General features: G+C 42.2%; 1 protein-coding gene across 5 annotated transcripts in view; it reads left to right on the plus strand.

Annotated features, from left to right (window-relative positions):
- The window catches only part of AFF1 (AF4/FMR2 family member 1), a 197,542-nt gene that overhangs the window by 135,811 nt on the left and 39,491 nt on the right, over positions 1–22,240 (plus strand). For 4 of the 5 annotated variants that reach the window (XM_043448188.1, XM_043448189.1, XM_043448190.1 and 1 more), the window contains 4 exons: positions 2,815–2,859; positions 8,027–8,113; positions 9,049–9,085; positions 12,404–12,455. In XM_043448188.1, the coding sequence (XP_043304123.1) occupies positions 2,815–2,859; positions 8,027–8,113; positions 9,049–9,085; positions 12,404–12,455 (221 nt within the window). The remainder of the gene's footprint in view (positions 1–2,814; positions 2,860–8,026; positions 8,114–9,048; positions 9,086–12,403; positions 12,456–22,240) is intronic. The other variant, XM_043448192.1, reaches the window with a different exon arrangement.

Here is a 22,240-nt window from a genome sequence, read left to right on the forward strand (position 1 = left end):
CACTCTTGAATGGCTCAGTGTGGATATGGGGGGACGGGGGAGAGAAAAATATAAAGCGAGTGTGGTAGAATGCTAGCATTTGGAGAATCCAAGTGAAGGGTTTGTGGGATTTTTTTTTTTTTTTTTTACTGTCTTTGTTATTTTCTCTATGAATGTGAAATTCTTTCTAAAGAAAAAGTTGAAAATATCTTGAGCGTCTTTCCATGCCAGCACATGCATTTACATCATTTGATCTTGGCTAAGAGTTGATGGCTTGAGTAATATTACAAAGATCAGAAAGTCTTTTAGTCTCCTGACATAGCTGCTTCCTGATCCCATTCTGTTCAAACCAGTGGGCAAGTGTTTTCTGCCCTCATTCCAACTGTGCTTCACTATTTCATTGATTGCCAGATTTTTTAAATTAATATTTTAAAAATTGAAATATAGTCGACTTACAGTGTTAATTTCTGCTGTATAGCAAAGTGACTTATACACACACACACACACACATGTTTTCTTTTTTAATATTCTTTTCCCTTATGATTCATCATAGGATATTGAATATAGTTCTCTCTGCTATACAGTAGGACCTTGTTGCTTATCCGTTCTGTATATAATAGTTTGCACCTGCTAACTCCAACCTCCCACCCCATCCTTCCACCAGCTGCCTCCCCGCTGATCGCCAGATATTTTATTTATTTTCCTTTCTTATTTTTGGATGCACTCTGTCTTTGTTGCTGTGAGTGGATTTTCTCCAGTTTCTCTAGCCCCAGTGAGCAGGGGCACCTCTCTAGTTGTGATGCCCAGGATTCTCTTGGTGCAGAGCATGGGCTCTAGGACGAGAGGGCTCAGTAGTTGTGGTACATGGACTCAGTTGCCGATATTCCCAGACCAGAGATTGAGCCCGTTTCCCCTGCATTTTCAGGCGGATTCTTAACCACTGGACCGCCAGCAAAGTCCTGCCAGATATTTTAATTGAATTCTCATTCCAGAGGCAGAAAGGATAGCGGCAACTATTTGACCAGAGTCAGTAGTCGTCTGCTTTGTTCTGTTGATTTCACTTTAATTCCTAATTGTTATTGTTCCTAATGACACATGTGAAAAATTGAAACCATAGGACATAATTGCATGTTTTACCCTCAGGTCACAACAGCATTCATTTGTTTCTGACGTTTGTGCTGTAATATTTGGTCCAGCTTTTAGATGTTCCTTAATAGTCTTGAAAAATGAAAACTGAATAAGCAAGTCCTCTTGTTAACATGCACAGTGCCTAAGGGCAGGTCCAGTTGGGCCTGACTCTGACTTATCTCCTAACTTTCAGACCCCTACCTCGAAAATAGCAAATTGCAAATGTTTCAATAAAACTGGCTCTGTGAAATTTACATGTTTTAAAACCAGACCCAGGCAGGTCAAATTGCATTTGAAATTTGACGTGTCCACTAGATTCAATTCCAGGACAGTGTGAATGCTATATGTGCTTTTCCTTTTCCTTAAGGAAACAGGAATGAGGAAAATGGTGGATTAATAAACCCCAGATCAGGAATTAGTGACCAGTGCCATATTAAATTACACTCGAATGAGAAACGAGAGCCCTGAAAAGAACCCTTTTCCATCTACACTCGGGCTGTGAGGCAAACGTTGGACCAACTGACAGGGAAGAGCAGCACTTTCTGCACCACAGGGGCAGGAAAAGCGTGTGTATTGTTGGGTGGGGGTGCGGGGGGGTTGTATAGGAGGGTTTGCCCAGGGCACTTGGCTCATCGGTTGACACGGAAAGTTGCTACCCCATTTGAAAACCATGAAGTCGGGGAATTTGTTCCATATCTCTAGTTAAGGAAAAAGAGTTTTGTTTTGTTTTTTTTAAGATTTTACTTTTCCATTGTCTTTGCACTTTATAAAGATTGGAAAGTGACATTTCCTAAACACTGCGGTTGTGACATACTAGCAACAGCAGCTGTCATTTATTTACCCAGGAGTAAGCAAGAGGGTCTTTGCTCTAAGAAGCTAGGTAATCTCTCTCCTTAGGGTCGGTCTCTGGGGCAATATTGTGTGTGTGTGTGCGCGCGTGTATGTCTACAGATGGAAATGCTGACTTCAAGTAGGGCTGCTGCTAAGTCACTTCAGTCATGTCCGACTCTGTGTGATCCCGTAGACGGCAGCCCACCAGGCTCCCCCGTCCCTGGGATTCTCCAGGCAAGAACACTGGAGTGGGTTGCCATTTCCTTCTCCAATGTGTGCAAGTGAAAAGTGAAAGTAAAGTCACTCAGTCGTGTCCGACTCTTAGCATTCAACTTTAAGACTTATTTTTGGCAGACTCTCACCGTAAAATCTGTGCTTGATTGGAGTCTGACTTCCTTACTGTGGGCTCAGTAAGACATTCAGGATGATCGCCATCTTTGTGTTCATGTAACTTGGCTCAGTGGACAGATGTTGCTGCGAAGCAGCAAAATTACAGGTTTTCCCTTTCTGCCTCCACTCTTGTTATATCTATTATTCCCCTAGATTCACTAATGTACTCGTTTTCTTTAATGTACACATGTTCCATCAGAAGCTCTTGACCTGCGGGTCACAATTCATCTGTCATTGTCTCCAGCAGAACCCTTTTTTTCACAATTAGGTCAGGTTTATCTCTGGTTTTATCTCATCTAGAATGTGAAGTTTCTCATACTTAGCTATTAGTAGTAATAAAAGGGGGGGCCCTGGGGTGATTCTCCTTACAAGAAGTATTGCTGTAAGTACTAATAGCATCCACTAATACCAGCGCTTTAGTTGTTTTTTGTTTGTGTGCTAATCTTTGTTTTATTTGCTAATCTTTTTCTTGCTTTTCCCTTATAGCAGACCTACTCCAATGAAGTCCATTGTGTTGAAGAGATTCTGAAGGTGAGCTGATTGATAATTATTCCTCGCTTGAAGACACACTTAAGTAGGCAGACATATATTCATTTTCTTTGACTTGAATGAACACTTGATATTCCGAACTCCTTTAAATAGTTCGCCTCCTCCCTATCATACCTCCCAAAGCAAATTAACCAGAATAATAAGAAAAGGAGGCTTAGGAAACCATCAGACTCCCTGACAGATTTTAATTGAAATGAACTCTACAAACTTCAAGACATTTGGACCAGAGTTTTTGGACCTCTCCTTCAGGCTTTTCTGATAAAAAACTCAAGGGAATCAGTCACCAACACTCCCACCCCTTACCCCCCTAACCCCCCAGAGAGGAGACTCCCTGTGTTGCTGCAGTGGGAGGCACCCTGGGTTAAGGAGTGCTTGATTTTCACCTCTTGGTGTTTTATAGGAGACACATCATTGGTGCGGGCCCATCTTCAATGAGACCGTGAATTTTTTAAAGGGATAAAAAGAAAAACAGAAAGTATATGGACATCTTTAGACCTCCCTTGAAAGGGTTATTTTTTGCTCTTGTTGATTGAGACCATGCTAGGAACATTTGTGCTGCCTCTACAAATATATCATTGAAGCCATTATCCATTTGTTCAGTTTTCCTTGCACACGGATGACAAATTCCTTCTAGAATTCAGCTCCAGGGAAAAAAAATTCTCCTCGTGAACCAGCATGCTTTCTTTTTAGCAGAGAATTATACAAACTGTTATGGTTCCCATTTTGGCTTTAATTTCCAGGAAGTTTAGAGCTAAATTTAATGCTCAAGTTCAGTAGGTATAATAACTGAGAATTTTGTTTATTTCTCATTCCTCCTCTCTAGCTTTTAATTTTTTTCCATGTAACTTTTAGTGATACTCTCACTTTATCTTTTACTATAACGTTTCTGAATTTTGGTTGGTTTCTTTTTTAAGTAGAAGAAAAGTGACACTTGTACCTATTAATTTTTATCTCTACTGTATACTTTTTTCCCTCAAAGTATATGTTTACCCAGTTATTTTTGGCTTAATTTTTCATTGTGAAGTATTAAGTGAGTTGGTGCTGAAACCAGTAATTAAGTGTGTTGGTTACCTTCTCACTTGTACAATTTTTGACAAATGTGGTATCTAACCAAATGTTCGGGAGACAGTTCCATTAGTTTTGTTTTTACTGTCTTTGGTCCCCTACTTTTATAGTTAGAATTTTCTAAGAAATACCTCTAAGGAAACGTACTTTGTACTGGCTGAAAATGAGAATTTTTTGCCAATCAGCAAATAAGTACTAATAAGCACTCTTGATTGGGCTTTTGTTCTATCTTTTCCCTCTGGTATTTTTGAAATTCTTTGGTAAGATGAGTCATGAAAGTAGTACATGTCTTAGTTGTAAAATATGACCTTAGCATTTTCTCTGAAATTGTGTGTGATTTGTTCCATGGTTGTTTCAAAAGTAAATGCAACAATACTGATTATTCGCCTCCTGCATGTGTCAGATGCTTCTCTTGTGTTTTGATGCGCTATGTGACTTGTCAAATCCTTTATGTAAGGTGATGGTATTAGACCATCAGGAGAGCACTTTTAATTTAATAAACTAGTCCTTCCTCCCTCGCCTCTCTGCCAACATCACGTTAATGGGTTCTTGCTTACCTGGAAATCCTTGAAAGTAGATGGTTAATGCAAGCCACGGGTGAGTGTGTTCATTTGGAGATCATAGTAGAGAAAGTAAATTGTAGGTTATGCTGGTTGAAGAGGGGCGTGGATGGAGGTCGCTGGACTTCAGTCTCCTCCTGAGTGGAGTGACAGCCCCAGGCTGGTAGATAGTAGATGACTCCAGGGTCAAATGCAGCTGTCCCTCTTTGTTGTCCATCCAGATAACTTCCCTCTGCCTAGTGGTTCCTGTTCTTATCTCCTGCCAGTAATTTACGAAGACTGCCAGGAATCCTAACAAAGATCTTCCTGACGGGCGATAGAAACAGTAACTAGTCCCCGATATTGTTTGGTTCTCCGGTGGAAATACTAACAGTGGAAGTCTTTTACTGAAGGGGCAGTGGTAGCCTATGACTCGAGCAGACCGGCAGGGTGAGAAAATAGACAGACTCTACCAGAAACCGGGGATTGGTTATCAGCAAGGGTCCAGACGGGGATGGTGCACTCAGTGGGCATGTGAAACGGCTCAGGTTTTCCATTTCCAGGGCCACAGCCTGGAGAGCCTTTTGGGGAGGTTTCTGCAGTGTTTTGTTTTTTTTTTTCTACATTATCTCTGTGCAGCATTCCAGGGACACTGGTCCAGTGAGTGGTAGCACCATGATTTGCTCACTCATTGATTTATTCCGCAAGTATCTGTGAAGACACACATACTTTTCTCAGCACTAGAATAAATGCCATAGGAATAGGAATCCCTTCCTCTCGTGAAGATCACGGAGGGGGAAGATAAATATGTAAGTGTCAGCTGTTGGTAAGTGCTGTGAGTCTTAGAGCAGGCAAGTGAATGGACGAGAAAGCAGAGGAAAGAGGGCAGAAGCCTTGAGGTGAGAGCAGGTCGGCGTATTAGAGGAGCGGTGAGTCTGGAGCAAAATGAACAGGGTGGAGGGTGGGGGGAGATAGGAGCAATGGCACCTGGAAGGTCAGGAGCGAAGCAGGTGCTCAGTGACTTACTCCCATTCACGTGATAAGCCATTGGTGAAGCAGGGGGTTAATTCAGGGCCCAGCGATTCTGGGCAGCCTCCTCTCCTTATGGCCCCAATCCTCCTAAGGCCTCACTTCTTGTAAGCTCAGCGTTTAGGGAAGTATATAAATTCTTTTCACACTCCCAGCAAACCACTTAAGGCCTGAAAGAGTTTACACACTTTTCCAACTGCCTAATTTAATAGTTGGGAGCAGCCTTAGGCACTGAGAGGACAATGGATGTTTCTTGGGAATCACTGGTGACTAAAAGTCATAGACACTGTCGGAATTCTAAAGAAATTCTTGGAAGACCGAAGGGTGGTACTTTCAGACGCCTCAGTTATTACATGTTCTTACATCATAACCATTGTTTTTATGGTCCCACACCTTCAAGTATAGTCGGATAAATAAAACAGCAGGAAACTCTTTGGTGCAGTTTTGAAGTTCTTTAAAATCTAGGCTTTTAATTAAAAGCTGTAGTGCTTTTAATTGCTTTCTCTGATCATATATTCCAACACTTTATTTTTGTTTCTTTGGTTTATGGTTTTCTTCTTTGTCTTTGGCCACATAGCCTGTGGAATCTTCGTTTCCCAACCAGGGATCAAACCTGTGTCCCCTACTGTGAAAGCAGAGTCTTCTTTTTCTTTTTATGGTACATTAAAAAAGAAAAAAACTTTTTTTGTTTAGTGTTGGGATATAGCCAATTATCAATGTTGTGGTAGTTTTAGTTGGACAGCAAAGGGACACAGCCATACACATACATGGATCCATTCTCCCCCGAACTTCCCACCCATCCAGACTGCCACATAACATTGAGCAGAGTTCCATGAAAGCTCAGAGAGTGGACCACCAGGCAAGTCCCTCCAGCACTTTATACTTTGGAAAAAGAACTGGTCTTCGCCTGCCTATTCCTGGGAACTGAGGCTTGGAGCATGCAAACCCCTCAGGCTAACCTGAGCAGCAGAGTCAAGAGAGTTAAGATCCTTTCTGGGACTTTGGCTCCAGAGCTGTTACTCTTTCCATTCTATTTTCGTTTAGATTTCCTCTTTTGTACTGAACAATGGTTAGTCGAGTGAACGAGGGCATGATATCACCTTTAACAAAAATTCCTGAAGCCAGCATCGGTTACTTTGCTTGTCACTGTGCCCGGTGCTTTATGTCTGTCCTGGGCCTCTGCAACCTGAGGGCAGCTGCAGGGCCTGGTGGGGAGGATATGGGTGGAGGTGGGCAATGGGGATACTTTGCCTCCAGCTCCATTTCCAGGTGTCACAAGCATCAGATGGCATTTCTAGGGGAGATGGGGTAAAAGCACAGTGCCTTGTACAGGGGAGGTAACACGGCGTCATCTGGGGGCCCCAGCCTACTACTGGAGGGTTGCCTGTCAGACCTTCAGCCAGTTTTCCCGGCAGGTCTGGCCCGTGCGGGGATGGGTTTTTTTCTCTTAGAACGGCCGCAGAGGGGCCATTCCCTGCACTCGCAGCTCTCAGCTTCCTGGGGGACCTGCCCCTGGCATTTTAGACCTCGTTTTTCTCAGCTGTGAAAGGAAAGGTCTGGTGATAATCTCCAGTGGCTGTTTGAACTCTTGAACAAAGTGTGTGCATGCATACGTGTTGTGTGTGCATATTTGCAATTAGACACCTTTCATCTGACATTTTGTTTCTCATTTGTAAAAAATTATTTTTAACTGGGGGATAATTGCTTTACCGTGTTGTGTTAGTGTCTGCCATACAACAGCGTGAATCAGCCAGAGGTGTACAGATGTCCCCTCCCTCCTGAAGCCCCCTCTCACCCGCCCCACCCCACGCCACGCCTCTAGGTTGTCACAGACCCACTGGTTTTTTAGCAAGTGAATGAGCTTAGAAAAACAGGACTCATGTCAAGAGAAACATATTAATTTGTAAAACAAATCTTGCTTGCATGTAAACAGTGAATAGAAATGAAACTTCTGTTAATGGAAAGGGCCAGTTGCTTTTTAACGCCTTCTCTGCAAAAGTTCTTATGTCCTAATAATGTGTACCAGGGAAGGGTCAAATCCATTAAAACTCTCCCAAGTGGAACAAGTGACCTGAATTACTTGTTTGCTTAAGTCAAACAGGAAAGTTCTTCTTCCTTTGAACTTAAATAATTCCAGGAAATGCAATAAAGACGCTGAGGAAGAAAGCAAGCATTGAGACAGGACTGAGTGTTCGTAGTTACATAAGCCGGTAACACCTACTACCGTTTTTTATGCTTCATGCTGTTCAGAATGTTCAGACCATTCATGTTCTGTGCTCTTGTTTTCCTTCTTCAAACTGATCTCTTCTGAGTTTTGTTTGTTGGAGAGCTTCAGCTTTTGAACAGAGCCCACCAAGTAGGAATTTTTATTTTTTAAGTCACTGAAATAACTTTTAAGATTTTACTTTCCATTTACCATCACTCCACTGTGCATTCCGTTTAAAAAGTTGACTTAAGTAGCAATAAATGTTCTATTTATAATTTACTTTTTCTTCCCGTTCCAAATCTCTTTCCAGGAAATGACCCACTCATGGCCTCCTCCTTTGACAGCAATACACACGCCTAGTACAGCTGAGCCCTCCAAATTTCCTTTTCCCACAAAGGTAATTCCTTACGAGTCTAGCAGGCACTTCATCCACACCAGTGACAAGGTCTGAAGTATTGCTGTGTGCTGGATTAATCAAGTACTATTTGTTGAACTCTTTAGAGAATAGGTTAACATTGCAATTAATTCAGCTCCTAAAGCGCTTCCTAATGCTTTCAAATGCTTCTTCACTCTTCAGTTATGTCAATAAGAACGTCTTACATGTGTGTAGGATTTTGTAGAGTATGAAAGTAATCAAGACTTTATAATAAATTCTTTTTTTTTTTTTTTTTTTTTAAGAGTCTTTTCCTTAGGGGGAACAACAGAGGTACAGGGGGAAAAGTGAGGTGGCATGTCTGTTTCCTACTTCAGAATTTAGGTACATACAGACACACTTTTACACTTGTCATACCTCCTGCATTGCTTAAAAGTTTTAATGTGATCAGCTACATTTGTGGTGGTTTTAATAGCAAGGTAAATTGCTGACTTACAAGATTCTTTTGAAGTATTTGTGAACAATATATTAAAAACATTGCCCCTTTTTTTTGGTTTTGGTTTTTGTACTTTTGGATAACCTTCAGAATATAGAAATGTCACCTCAGATCTGTGTTCAATCCAGCCTGGTATACATGCATATTGTTGACATATTATCACTATTCCTTTCCATGATGTCATTGAGAATTTAATCTACCCAAACCAGAATTTGCCATGTTAGATACTAAACATATTTTCTAGTGATAATTTTTTTCTTAAAAAATATAATTCATTATTGATTTTAAGGTAAAACATTATACTTTGGAAGGAAAAATGAACTCTAGGGAACAGCAGAAGACATAAAACCCATTTTATGTAAAAATTAGATTTATCAGCATTGATCAGAATCAGCAGTGGCACAACCTTGGATTTACAAACCTTAATATTTTATTAACTAGAGATTTTCATTTTTCTTTCTAGGATTCTCAGCATATCAGTTCTGCAGTCTCAAACCAAAGTAAGTAAATATGTGGAACTGATTATGGCATTGGAGAATAAAGCATGTTTTTTACTGTTTTAATATAGAAAACATTCATGGAAAATGATGAGGTTAACCTCAGCAGAGATGAGGTTAAAGCTGGGAAGGGCAAATATAAAGCTGTTCTCTAGGTGGAATTTCAGATTAACGCGGAGAGTTAATGAAAGTGTCTTACTAAAGTACCTAACAAATATAATTTGGCATTACCTGACATGTGATCAATATCTTGAGAGTGACTCTAAAAGCATTGTTACCCAGGAATTGTATAAAAGAACAGATTGGAGTATTTTCTGTGTTTCTTGTGTTTATTTTAAACAAAAGAAATTTCTGCAAGGAAGCGAACACACAGCTTCTTTAGACCTTCTGTATATATTGGCCATGTAATTCTTTTTTGGTTCTTTAAAATGGATTGTAAATACTGGAGAATTCAGGAGGAAACAGAACCTTAACTGCGTTTAGCCTTTCTCTTCATCCGTAACCCTTTGGTTCACTAAATTCTTTGTTTCCCAACTATATCCAAGGCATTTCAAGCCTTACAAACATGACTGATGTACTTCCAGTCATTTAGTTCATCAACATATGGTAAGTGCCCAAGTTACGATGCATTGGTCTTCACAGGGCTTAGGGAGACCAAAGTAAGGTGTGTGGTGTGTTTATACGTGTGAGAGAAGGTTGCTCATAGATATTCCATGAAGGTAACTCTTCAGATCTCTGCATCTCATTCTTTTCCCTCACTTATATTTTTCCCTTGATTATCCAGTTGTTTCAATTGCAAGGATTTGAGGAGAACAAAAGAGATGAGGAAAAACAAGAAGTGGCAAAGTCTTCCTCTAGAATAGGGGAAGCCTATAGCCTAAGAGTCAAATCTGGTGTCCAGCTAGTTTTTGTAAAGAGGGTTTTATTAGGACACAGCCATGCTCATTCATTTATTATTAGTCCCATGCTATATAGCAAGCAAAGTTTAAAATAGTTACCATCAGACCTTTACAGAAAAAGTTTGCTGCTCCCTGCTCTACAGATACTGAGTAAGACCTTGTAAATAATTCCTAACTGAATTTCCCCCAAATGCAGAGATATGGACCTGACCATCTTGCATGGCATTGGGGAGATTGGGAAATCTTTGTTTCTTAACCTCTTGGCAGCCTATCCAAAGATAGATTACAAGTGAAGTGGCACAGCTCAGCTGTGGGCAGGACTGCTATGTACCCCTGTCCTTGCTCCTCCACCCCCCAACTCCCCCCCGCCATACCTTCTAGGGCTGCCAGTCATGCATATTATATGCCTTCTACTGAGTCACTCACAGCTTGCATGATTGCTACCTCCTGGTTTAAAAAGACCCTGTGATCCTTTAAATTGTGTGATTTCTCCTTTTAGCAAAATACAGTTGAACTTGGCCAGGGGTGGAGGCCCTCCAGGCCTGTGGAATAGTGTAGGCTGAGTCCTCCTTGCCCTGATGAGAAGTTTTCAGATGCTGGCAGGTCTTCTATAGGTCTGGGCTCAGCAAATGCTTGTTACCTTGGGGTCTTCTATGCTGCTGCCATTTTGTCTATGGGTTCTGGAAAGCTGGTTTACCCCTGTGAGAATGTGGGTGGGTGTGGGGGAAGGCGCTAATCGGACCCGAGAGGGGTCTGGTTGTGTGTTGCTCTAAGATGGAGTGGAGTATGTGCAGATAATAGCTTTCAGCAAAGTGAAGTGTGACATCTGTTTCTCAAAGTATGCCCAACAAGCAAATTCAAATTTAATGAAAACTTTTGGAGTCTGTAGAGAATGAAGTGGTAAAGAACCCGCTTGCCAAGGCAGGAGACAAAAGAGATGGGAGTTTGATCCCTGGGTCAGGAAGATCCCTTGGAGGTGGGCACAGCAACCCACTCCAGTATTCTTGCCTGGAGAATCCCATGAACAGAGGAGCCTGGTGAGCTGCAGTCCATGGGGTTACAAAGATTCAGACATGACTGAAGCGGTTTCGCATGCACGCACACAGAGAATGAAGTATATCCCATATATACATCCCTGTATGTCCCAGGATTTATGTCCACATGTGCAAAAAACACAGCTGCTTGAGGATTACCAGAGCCTCATGGAGCTTAGGACCTGGTCAGGATGTCTGTGTGGGAGCCTGTGTGCATGGACTTTAGCCCCTTTAATTTGTAATCCCAGCCCTAATTTGCTAGCCAGATGGGGAAATGATCTAAAAATACCAGGTAAGAGCTGCTGCCCCCATGAGGATGAAGCCCTGAACTGCAGTTATTCAAGGGTCTCCTGGGCCATTTGTGGTTACTCTACTCCCTGCTTCTGAAAGGCACCCATGTTGCCATTCAGCTTCTGCATCAGGTCCAGACACAGACACGGTCTCCCAGCTGCTCTTCAGTCTCTACACTTAACATTTCCTGTTCCTTTCTGGGTTATGTCAGGTGGCACCAGCAGGTTACTCTTTCTGAGAAACTGTTGTATCGTGCCCTGGTGGCGCCTCAAAGTATTAATGTCCCATATGGCCCTTGGAGCCCTCTGACCTCCCCCGGGCCCCTCATGCTGCCCTCCACACACTCTGCACCCCAGCCTTCCCCTTTCTCATCTGCACCATTTCAGTTGCTCCCACTTTCCTGCCTTCCCTCACATTGTCTGTTCTGCCCGAGGCCCACCTTCACCCTTATCTCCCTCTTGCCCACAGTCATTTCTACTAAAAAATCTCACCCATCCTTTGCAACACACACAATTAATTTTCTTTCTTTTCTGATTTGCCTTCTTTCATCACGACCAGTGGAGTGATGAATCTCTAGATTCCCAGGACGTTTCATTTAGATGATGGGTTTGTGTACTGATCTCTCACTGCCTAGGGTTGTAGCTTCGTGTTCCTGTTTGCTGTCCCTCAGTCTGCTGTACGCTCATTGAGGACAGGGGCAAATGTCTTGAGCATCTTGGTGTCTAAAAGGCAGTTTGTGACCAGCAGTTGAATGAATGAATCAGGGGTGTTGAAAGATGGGGGGATAGGTGGGAGCACAGGCGGCCAAAGACAGAGGCTGTGAAAGAAAGTGCTAGCAAATCGCTGATGGATATGTGACATCAAACCAGGTGGGGTCGGCTGGCAGGGTAGTACTCAGGGTTTTCCAGTTCTGAGCAAGCCCTCTCTCAAGGTGTAACATAAATGTTATATTATAATAGCTCTCTGTTGACAAAATTTACTAAGTGTTTAGGTGAAAAGGTGGTGGGGAGATAGCAGGAAAAAAAAAAGAGGGGATTTATAACTAACAGTCTCGAATTTGTCATTATGCTCTCTGATCATTTTTCCCTCCTCCACAGAACAATATGATACATCTTCAAAAGCTCACAGTAATTCTCAGCAGGGAACATCGTAAGTAACATGCTTTTGTTTATTAAAAGTTTATAACGTTATAATTTCCCATGTAAATCTGTTGCTTAGATTCACCCCCCCGCCCCTTGCTTTCAAAAGATGACTCATAAAACACTGCTGAGTTGTGATGGGAAGAAATGACCTACATTTCTATTGGGGTTAAGTTCTCCCGTTGAAAGTTTAGGCACCTTAAGCGTTTGCTAAGGGGTTTTCTCAAAAAGAAAGGCATTTGAGCTGTTATTTACATGTTAACTCTGGAAAATAGAAGGTTTTAGCTTTATAAATTTCAGTCTTAAATAACTTTAGCTTTTGGAAGCAAATCTGGGGGGATGTGCACAGTTTCAGATTTTCTGCCACTTTTTTGGCCTCGTTTTAACTAATAAAGAATGTCTTGCTGCCCAGCTGTTCTTTATTAAGGCCAAGTAAGTCCAGATATGTTTGGGGTTTTTGAAACAGTTGAAACTACATAGTAGAGATTTTTAAACCAGCATTTTGACCTAATTTGTCATTTCTTGGTGGTATTGAAGTAATAATTCTTTTCATGACTAGCAGTGGTTCAGCTAGTGAGTGAGGAGATCTTTCTCGCCTCAGATGTTTGATCAGTTACTAACACAGCATTGCTTGCCTCCGAGGACTTCAACTTTCTTCTTATTTTAAGGCCTAGTATTTGTCCCATGCATTTTTGGAAGGCGGTGCTGTGCTGGGTTGAGTATTTTGGAAACTGTATAGTTGAGGCAAAGAGGTTGTTTTCTGTCTTCACCATGACTGAATATGAGACTGGGTAAAATAACTATTTCCAGTGCCCGGTCCTCGATGTAGTTACTTTGACTTCTTGATGGTAAAGTAAGAAAAAAAATAGTTTGGTTATTTTTGTTGTTGTTGTTTTTGTTGTTGAAAAGAAAAATTTATTATAGTTTCCAGGTTGGATTTGGGTGTATAATAAAAACCTATTGATGAATTTTTGCTTTATTCTCCTTTACTAGAAAAAAAATTAACCCCATGTTAGTTATTCTTGGCCTTTTTGTTGTTGTTGTTTTTGCCTTTTCTTTTTCCCTTTCTTTTTGCTTAAAAATAAATTTGTTTTTACTCCTGCGTTCTGCAGCTCGAGAATCACCACCTTAGACTGCATTTAGAGGTGCAGGTGGCTGGTTAAGCCAGTTGATGGCTGGTGAAGGAGCGACAGGACACCTCCAGGGACACACTCACACTTGCAGTAACCCTGTGGATGCTCTGTGAGGTCCCTCAGGCTGTACACCTTGTGCTCTTGGTGTGATGGTTGGTAGTAAAGCCGCATAGACCATAAGAGGGTCCGGCTAATGTCTTTATCGAGGGCAGCGAGGGAGGGAAGGCAAGTTGAAGCGCTTGCAACCGAACAAGAACTGGGCAATAAGGGCAGAGACCAGGAGCTCCCTGCGGAGCAGAGCAAGCGGGTGCAGCTGCACCAAAGGACGGAAGGGGCTGTGTCCTCGGCCGGTGTGCAGAGGGAGAAAGGCAGCTGGATCTGACCCGGCCCGAGCTGCCCCTGCCCACTCCGGTTTCCATCCGCTTTCAGACTGAGGTCGTTCGTAGGGACTCAGAGCGTTTTCTCTGACCATGTTGCTACTTGGGGTTGCTCTCCTGATGAAGTGAGTTAAACCACTGAAATCAGAGGTATCTGCAACTTTGTAACAGATAGCTCATATCCTGTGACACGTGTAGTGTTTTCTCTATTTTTTAATTTGAAAAATTTTAAATAATTTACATGTATATTTATTTTTTGGCTGTACTGGGTCTTCGTAGCTGTGCAAGGGCTTTCTCTAGTTGCAGCGAGCAGGGGCTGCTCTCTAGGTGTGGTACCTGGGCTTCTCACTGCCGTGGCTTCTCTCATCACAGAGCATGGGCTCTACGGCACTGGGGCTCAAATGTCGTGGTGCGCCGGCTTCGTTGCCCCGTGGCATGTGGAATCTTCCCGGACCAGGGATTGCACCTGTGTCCCCTGCGTTGGCAGGCGGCTTCTTAACCACTGGACCACTGGGGAAGTCCCTGTCGTGTTTTCTGGATAAAAACTATTGCTTTGCCATGTATAAAATTAACCTGGAGAAGAACATTTGTTTTGATCCTAATAGATTTGGAGAAGGGAGGAAAGCAGGGTCTGGTGCAGGTAGAGAGAACAAGAGGGATGTAGGAGAGAGAAGTCTTGAGGCTGGATGAATATGGTGGGTTGTATGCCCAGGGGGTTGGCAGTGTTGATTAGTGCCGACATGAAATGTCCCAATGGGGAAAAGATTCACTTTTATGGAGATTGGATGACAGCCAAGTCCCAGTTAACTCTGTGGAGTGCAAGTGTTGTTTCAGAGTTCGTATGGCCGATCTCTTAGCGCTCACAGGCTCATCTGATCTTGTGTCAGCCTGAGGTTCTTTGACAAGCAGTTAAACTGTCTGAATGGCACAGAGCCTGGCAGGGAGACCGTCTAATGCACTTTGGATGTCAGGAAAGAAGATGTTAATTTCAGGGTCATTTGTACTTTGGTTTTAAAAATCAATCTAGGCCTTAATACTTTTTCTTTCAGAGTTCCTAGTACTTGGGCCTCCTTGCAAAAGTGGAATGGTGCTTATAAAAGGGGGGAACAGAAGACCTGGTACCGGAGAATAAGCTGTGGAGAGTCTGTGTTAACTTTTAACATCTGTTCAGACTTGGGGGCAGTAGCCAGGTGGTAGAAGAATGTAGGTGTGACAGAAATGTCTTGAATCCGTTACTTTTAATCTCTGTAGTTGGAACTCTAGTTAGCTGTCAAGTGATGAATTCATTCTACCACGCACCACTGGGGAGGGATTAGCTAGGAATCCAATGCTATTTGCTCCCAAGTTTAGGGGAGGGGATGTTGATTTAAGGGCTCCTAGCTTTGGAATTCTCTGCCTTTCTAAGACTTAGGTCTGTTGAGTTCTCAGGGCACAGTACAAAGTATTTTCTTTTTCTGTACAGCTGTTAATGCCCTTTGGGCTTCCCAGGTGGCTCAGTGATAAAGAATCTCCCTGCCAAGCAGGAGACATGGGTGTAGTCCCTGGGTCAGGAAGATCCCATGGAGGAGGGCATGGCAACCCACTCCATTATTCTTGCCTGGAGTTTCCCCATGGAAAGAGGAGCCTGGTGGGCTACAGTCCATGGGGTCACAAAGAGTTGGCTATGACTTAATAACAAGAGCAACATTATTTCCTTCATGTGTGTGATCGTGGATAGTACATTCAGACACAGTTTCCTAGTACCAGTGCTTTTGCCAGCCTCTCAAAAGGGATAACGTGCTAATGTTTTAGAAACTATACAGCAGTTGATGGGCATTGTTGTGACTGACTTGCTTCTCCTTCCCACCCTCTACCTCCCCCCACATTGCCAAGTCCTGACTAGATGGTGCCCTCCGTTATGTTTGTTTTTGCTGCAGAAATCATCAGTTAGAGCAGTGAGCAATTACAGCAATTTGAAAATATAATTTTTTTTTTAAATATAATTTTTAAATATATTTATTTATGACTGTGCTGGGTCTTTATAGCTGCACAGCATGTGGGATCTTCCTGGATCCAGGGATCAGATCCGTGTCTCCTGCATTAGCAGGTAGATTCTTTACCACTGAGTCACCAGGGAAGCCCAGCAATTTGAAATTTTTATCACTTTCTTGGAACATCTCTTTTCACATGAGGGGAAGCATTTGAACCTGAAGACTGGGGTTGGGATTGTCCTGGAAGTTCAATCGGGGTTCACTGGTGGCTCAGATGGTAAAGTATGCATCTGCCAATGCAGGAGACCCAGGGTTCAATCCCTGGGTTTGGAAGATCCCCTGGAGAAGGGAATGGCAACCCATTCCAGTATTCTGGCCTGGAAAATTCCATGGACAGAGGAGCCTGGCATGCTACTGTCCATAAAGTCCCAAAGAGACACAACTGAGCGACTAACACTTTCACTTATATGTGTGTGTGTGTGTGTGTGTGTGTGTGTGTGTGTAAAACTGAATCACTTTGCTGAACAGCAGAAATTAACACAACATTATAAGTCAGCTGAACTTCAGTTAACAAAAAAGTTTGTGCTTTATGAAGGTGTCTCACCTGAGATCTTTATTTCAGTTGACAGCTCTGACTTAAAGGGCTATTTGCTGATAAATGTTTGGAAGAAGTATTAATAGTAGAAGTTACCCTAAGGGGCTAAACTTATAAATTATTTGTCCTTGTGAGTATACCCCTGTCCCTTATTCACAGTTCATCAGCTCTTTTGAAAACAAGGAACATACATTTGTGCTGGTCAGTGATACATTTGTACGTCTACCTAAACCTTCAGCTTCGCAGAATGGAAATAAAGAGCTTTTCATTAATAATAATAATTCTTGGTTCTCAAATATCTGGCATTGCTAGAAAAAGATGCACTCTGTTTTTATTCCCAACTGAATAAGTAATTGTGAATCCAAAGTTACTGGTATTCATAATTATTTTAGTGACCTAGATATAGAAGAAAATGTTCTGTTTTTCAAGAGAAAAAAGTAGAGGTATTAAATGAAAGAGAATAAGGATTATAGCTTTTTTTCTTTTTTTTTTAAATGAGTTACTATTAGCCATGCTATGGAAGATGTGAGAATTTATAATACTGGGTACTGAAAATTTCCGTGCTTGGGTGAAAGCAAACAAGTGGTCATTCTGAACAGTGTTTGAAAAATTTGCTTATTTCAGAATTACAGTTACCGGAACACATAAATCAATATTTGGAAAATGGTAAAACTCCCAAATGCAGAAGCACCTCCTTTCATGGTAGAATTACAGTCTTTTGGAATAGTCAATTTAAGTCTTGGATTTCTGGCTTTAGTAGACCATATTCTAGGATCTCATGCAGGACAATATTTAACTTAACATTGTATGCAAATTTATGCTAGGGACTTGCATAATATTGAAGGGATATTCTGGTGAAGCCATGAAATGACACACATATATGTATTTTTATATTAACTTTTTGGCTGTGCTGGGTCTTCATTGCTGTGCCTGGGCTTCTCATTGCAATGGCTTCTCTTGTTTCAGAGCACAGGCTGTAGGCACACGGGCTTTAGTAGTTATGGCATGTGGGCCAGTAGTTGCCCCAAGGCAAGTGGACTCCTCTCGGACCGGTTATTGAACCTGTGTCCCCTGATTTGGCAGATGGATTCTTTTTTTTTTGGGGGGGGCAGGGAGGAGGGCCCAGGGCGCCCTCCTTTCGCGGTCCCACCGCGCTCCCCTAGGCAGATGGATTCTTAACCACTGGACCACCAGGGAAGTCCAAAGCATCTTTTAAATAATTATAAAAAATACTGCTAAAGTGCTAGACAATCATCTCTAAAGTATTCCCCTTGGATCTATATATATTTCTCAAATGATGGCTTGAACTATTCTGGGAGCACCCCTTTATGATAATATATACTTGGTCTTAGACCAAAGGTCAAATGAAATGGACAAGAAGAATAAGTTTATCAAGTGCCTGTTGTACAGTAGGTGTTACGTAAATGAGTTTGTTTATGTTATGCATGAGAAAAATCATTCTCATTCTTTAACATGCTTTGACCCCAATTATATAAATATTATTCTCTGGGCTTGGTGCCAGGCAATTTGGAGATGCTTCCAAAAGTTGCCTCCATTCATCCATTCAGTACTTAATTCTTAAACACATGCTGTGTGGCTGGTGCTTGGGGAAACAGTAGCCAATAAGATAAAGCCCTTGTCTTCCATGCCTTGTAACTAAATGCAGGTGGCATATAATACAAACTAGGTGATGTGATAGGGACAGGCTTGAGGAGGCATTTGGGGTGGTGATGGTGTTGATACTTCTGGGAGGCTCAGGAAAGTGTCTCAGAGAAGGTGGCATTTGATCTGGAACCTGAATGGTGAGAGGGAGGCAGATAATACTTGCCACCTTAAAAGGGGCTTGATGGGCTGCAGGCTCTGAAGGCATTTGAAAACCAAGGAAATCAACCCTGAACGTTCACTGAAGGAATGATGCTGAGGGAAAAGACCCTGATGCTGGGTGAGATTGATGGCAAAAGGAGAAGGGGCCAGCAGAGGATGAGGTTGCTAGATAGCATCACTGACTCAATGGACATGAATTTGAGCAAACCAGAAGAGAGCGGAGGACAGAAGAGCCAGGCGTGCTACAGTCCATGGGGTTGCAAAGAGTCAGACGTGGCTGAGTGACTGAGCAGTAACAATTCTTATTGGAAGTGACTCAGTTCAGTTCAGTCCCTCAGTCGTGTCTGACTCTTTGCAACCCCATGGATTGCAGCACACCAGGCTTCCCTGTCCATCACCAACTCCCGGAGCTTGCTCAGACTCATGTTCATCGAGTCAGTGATGCCATCCAACCACCCCATCCTCTGTCATCCCCTTCTCCTGCCTTCAATCTTTCCTAGCATCAGGGTCTTTTTCAATGAGTCAGCTCTTCGCATCAGGTGGCCAAAGTATTGGAGTTTCAGCTTCATCATCAGTCCTTCCAGTGAACACTCAGGACTGATTTCCTTTAGGATTGACTGGTTGGATCTCCAAGGGACTCTCAAGAGTCTTCTCCAACACCACAATTCAAAAGCATCAATTCTTCAGCGCTCAGCTTTTGTTATAGTCCAACTCTCACATCCATACATGACTACTGGAAAAAGCATAGCTTTGACTAGATGGTCCTTTGTCAGCAGAGTAATGTCTCTGCTTTTTTAATGTGCTGTCTAGGGTCTAGTGGAAGGGACTACTCTGAAGTAATTATTTGCATATGGAAGACATGACTTCAAGGGTGTCCTTAAGGGACTGTTTAAGTCTTATTTTTAATCATACTGCTAATTTACTCGAGTAAGTGACCCCAGAGTTTGCCTACTCAGCCACCCTGCAGAGGCCTCCAAGGCCTTCCATAACCTATAACCTACCTCTTCACCTCCTCCTGTATGCGCCCCCAACACCCCAAACTCACACACATACTTCCCACTCTGGCCACACTGGCCTTGTTCCTGTTTTCTGTGTCCTAATCACCCTCCTCCATTTCTTGCACTGTGTTCCCTCCTCCTTTCAGTTCCCTCCTTGGATGTCATCCCTTTTATCAGTACAGTCTTCCCTAACTAACCTGATGTAGAAGAACAACCCATGCCCATCTTTCTCTTTCATGCTTTTCTTCCCTCTGCAGGCTTGTTATACATTGAGAAAGAATGTAGCTTGGTTACTTACCTGCCTCCCCTGGGCTCTGAGTGCACAAGACAGGGATTTCTGTCTGCTTAGAGTTGTATCCATAAAGTCCAGAGCAGGGCCTGGGACATAGTAAATACTCAGTAAATATAGAAGGAAAAAACATTGCACATAAACTTGATTAAATACCTATAAGCAATGTTTAATAGAATATCATTTTCAGTAATCATTTTTCTAGATTTTGTTTCCAGTTGCCTAGTATGTTATCTTGTACTAGTATCTTATTTATCATACTTAATGACTTAATCTTATTTATTAACTTTAATGGGTTTCCCTGGTGGCTCAGACGGTAAAGAATCTGCTTGCAATACAGACCTGGGTTTGATCCCTCGATTGGGAAGATCCCCTGGAGAAGGGAATGGCTACGCACTCCAGTATTTTTGCCTGGAGAATCCCATGGATGGAAGAACATATCTGGCTGTGGTCTATAGGGTCACAGAGAATCGGACATGATGGAGCTATTAACACACACAGACTCCGACTTCTCCCTCATTTATACCCTTGTGATTTTTCTCATATCCTTGTCTGACTTCAGAAAATCTTCACTTCATCTGTGGAGTTTAAATAATCTTTCACACCTCTAGCTATAATTCTTGCCTTATTAACCTTAAGGTCACATACTATAGTGAATCCTGTATCCAGTCACTTTTCCCTGTTAGCCCACCATCTCCCATAGACGACGGTCTCTTCATAAACTTGAATTCTGCCAATTACTGTCACCATTTGGAGAGTCTCCCCTTTTATATTGTGTCACAGTGTCTTAGGGGCTCCACTTTTTCATTTTTTAAAAATTTATGGTATGTGGAGCCCTCTAAATAACTTGTCACCTCCCATCACCTGCTGCACATAGCATTTGCAGTCCTTATTTCTGCACGTCACCAAAAAAGAAATCAAATCCTGAGGTGATTTTAACATTTGGGCAATATGAGAATTGTGCAGGTTTACACGTTCTCACATGCTCATTAGTGGTTTTTGAAAAGTACATATCACTTCATTTGCCATTGTGGGCACACCTCATGCCAGGGTTGTGACTTATTAATCGCAAGCAACTACTTTGAGCTTGCCTCCACTTGCTCTTTTCCAAATCAAAGGTATGGCCCGATCATAGGAAATGTTAAGCCAAGAAATCAGTGTACTGAAAGAGTTTGGGGTTCTGAATTAAGATGTTACAGCGTATTGGCAGTTGAAGCTTTGGGTAAGCCTAGTACTAAGGGATAGTAAAAGAATAAAGGCTTGTCTGGTGTGTCTTCACACAGTAACCAGCAGGCTCTGAGCTGCTGAAGCATGCCTGCTGGAACCTGTATGCAGCTCTTTCAGCTTTGCAGAACAGCTGTCTGAGGAATGCATTTGTACAAAGGGTTTGAGGATTGTTTGTAACCCTTCAGTAAGAAGTTTACGTAACCGATCATGTAAAATGTGGTTAAACCTACATGGTAGTTCAAAGAGTCGCTTTACCTGAGCATTTGCTTTCTTTTGAACAGTACCAGGCCTGGCCATATGGTTCCATATGCTTTGAAATAACTTTTTTTCCCCCCCCTTGAAGTTTGGAAATGAAATTCGTTATTTGACCAGTTTAAATAGTATGTAAACCAGTCCATCCTAAAGGAAAATCAGTCCTGAATATTCATTGAAAGGACTGAAGCTGAAACTCCCATACTTTGGCCACCTGATGCAAAGAACTGACTCATTTGAATAGACCCTGATGCTGGGAAAGATTGAAGGCAGGAGGAGAATAGTGTATTCATTTTACTCCAGCAGTATAGTTCTTACTTTCTTTTAAACTTGAGTCTTTCTCTCAGTGGCTTCTGGCACTTCGTTTTCATTCCCTCGGTTAGGTTTTTTAACGACTGTCCTATGTTGGCCAGAGCTAGGAGATGGCATCCAATGAAATGGCTTTTGCGTGCCAGCTCCAGCATATAACCAACTTCATGATTTTAGGCAAGTTAGGTGACTATTCTCAGCTGTTTCCTCATCCCTTAGGATGTGAGGGGGTGATCAGAGCCAGCCCATGGGGATGTGCATAGAATCAGTGCAAGTTCAGATCACAGAAAGGACACAGCTATGTGGTACTGTTACTTAATCAGCAAAAGGGAAGCTGTTCATTCAACCAGTTTCTTAGGCTGCCTACCAACTTCTAGATAAAATATGAAGGCGAAAATGACTTGATCCTACCTCAGAAAAGCTTACAGTTCAGTATGGCCCTCGGGTCTTACATTTCTTAACTTAGGTTTATTGGTATGAAGGAGATTAGATCTAAGAGGTTTGCTTGTCTTTTAGTTGGTGCAAAGGTGCTCACCCAGATGTGCTGTAATTTGTCATCTTTACATTCAAAGACCAGTCTATTGCATATATCAATAGAGTATAGTATATGAAGCATAGTATAGTAATTTATCTTATATGAATACCCTAAAACATAACTGGTATGGTAATTTAGTGATATGCATGGCCTCAAATTCAGGTATTTGTGGCACAAGTAGGGGAGTTTAGCAACTGATCCCTTTAAACATAACACCTTTACCTGTCCTCAAGTAACATTTTTCCCCAACTATGTAGATTCTTTTTTAAAAAATTATAATGGCATT

This window comes from Cervus canadensis, chromosome 26 (assembly GCF_019320065.1).
Source record: "Cervus canadensis isolate Bull #8, Minnesota chromosome 26, ASM1932006v1, whole genome shotgun sequence".
NCBI lineage: Eukaryota > Metazoa > Chordata > Mammalia > Artiodactyla > Cervidae > Cervus > Cervus canadensis.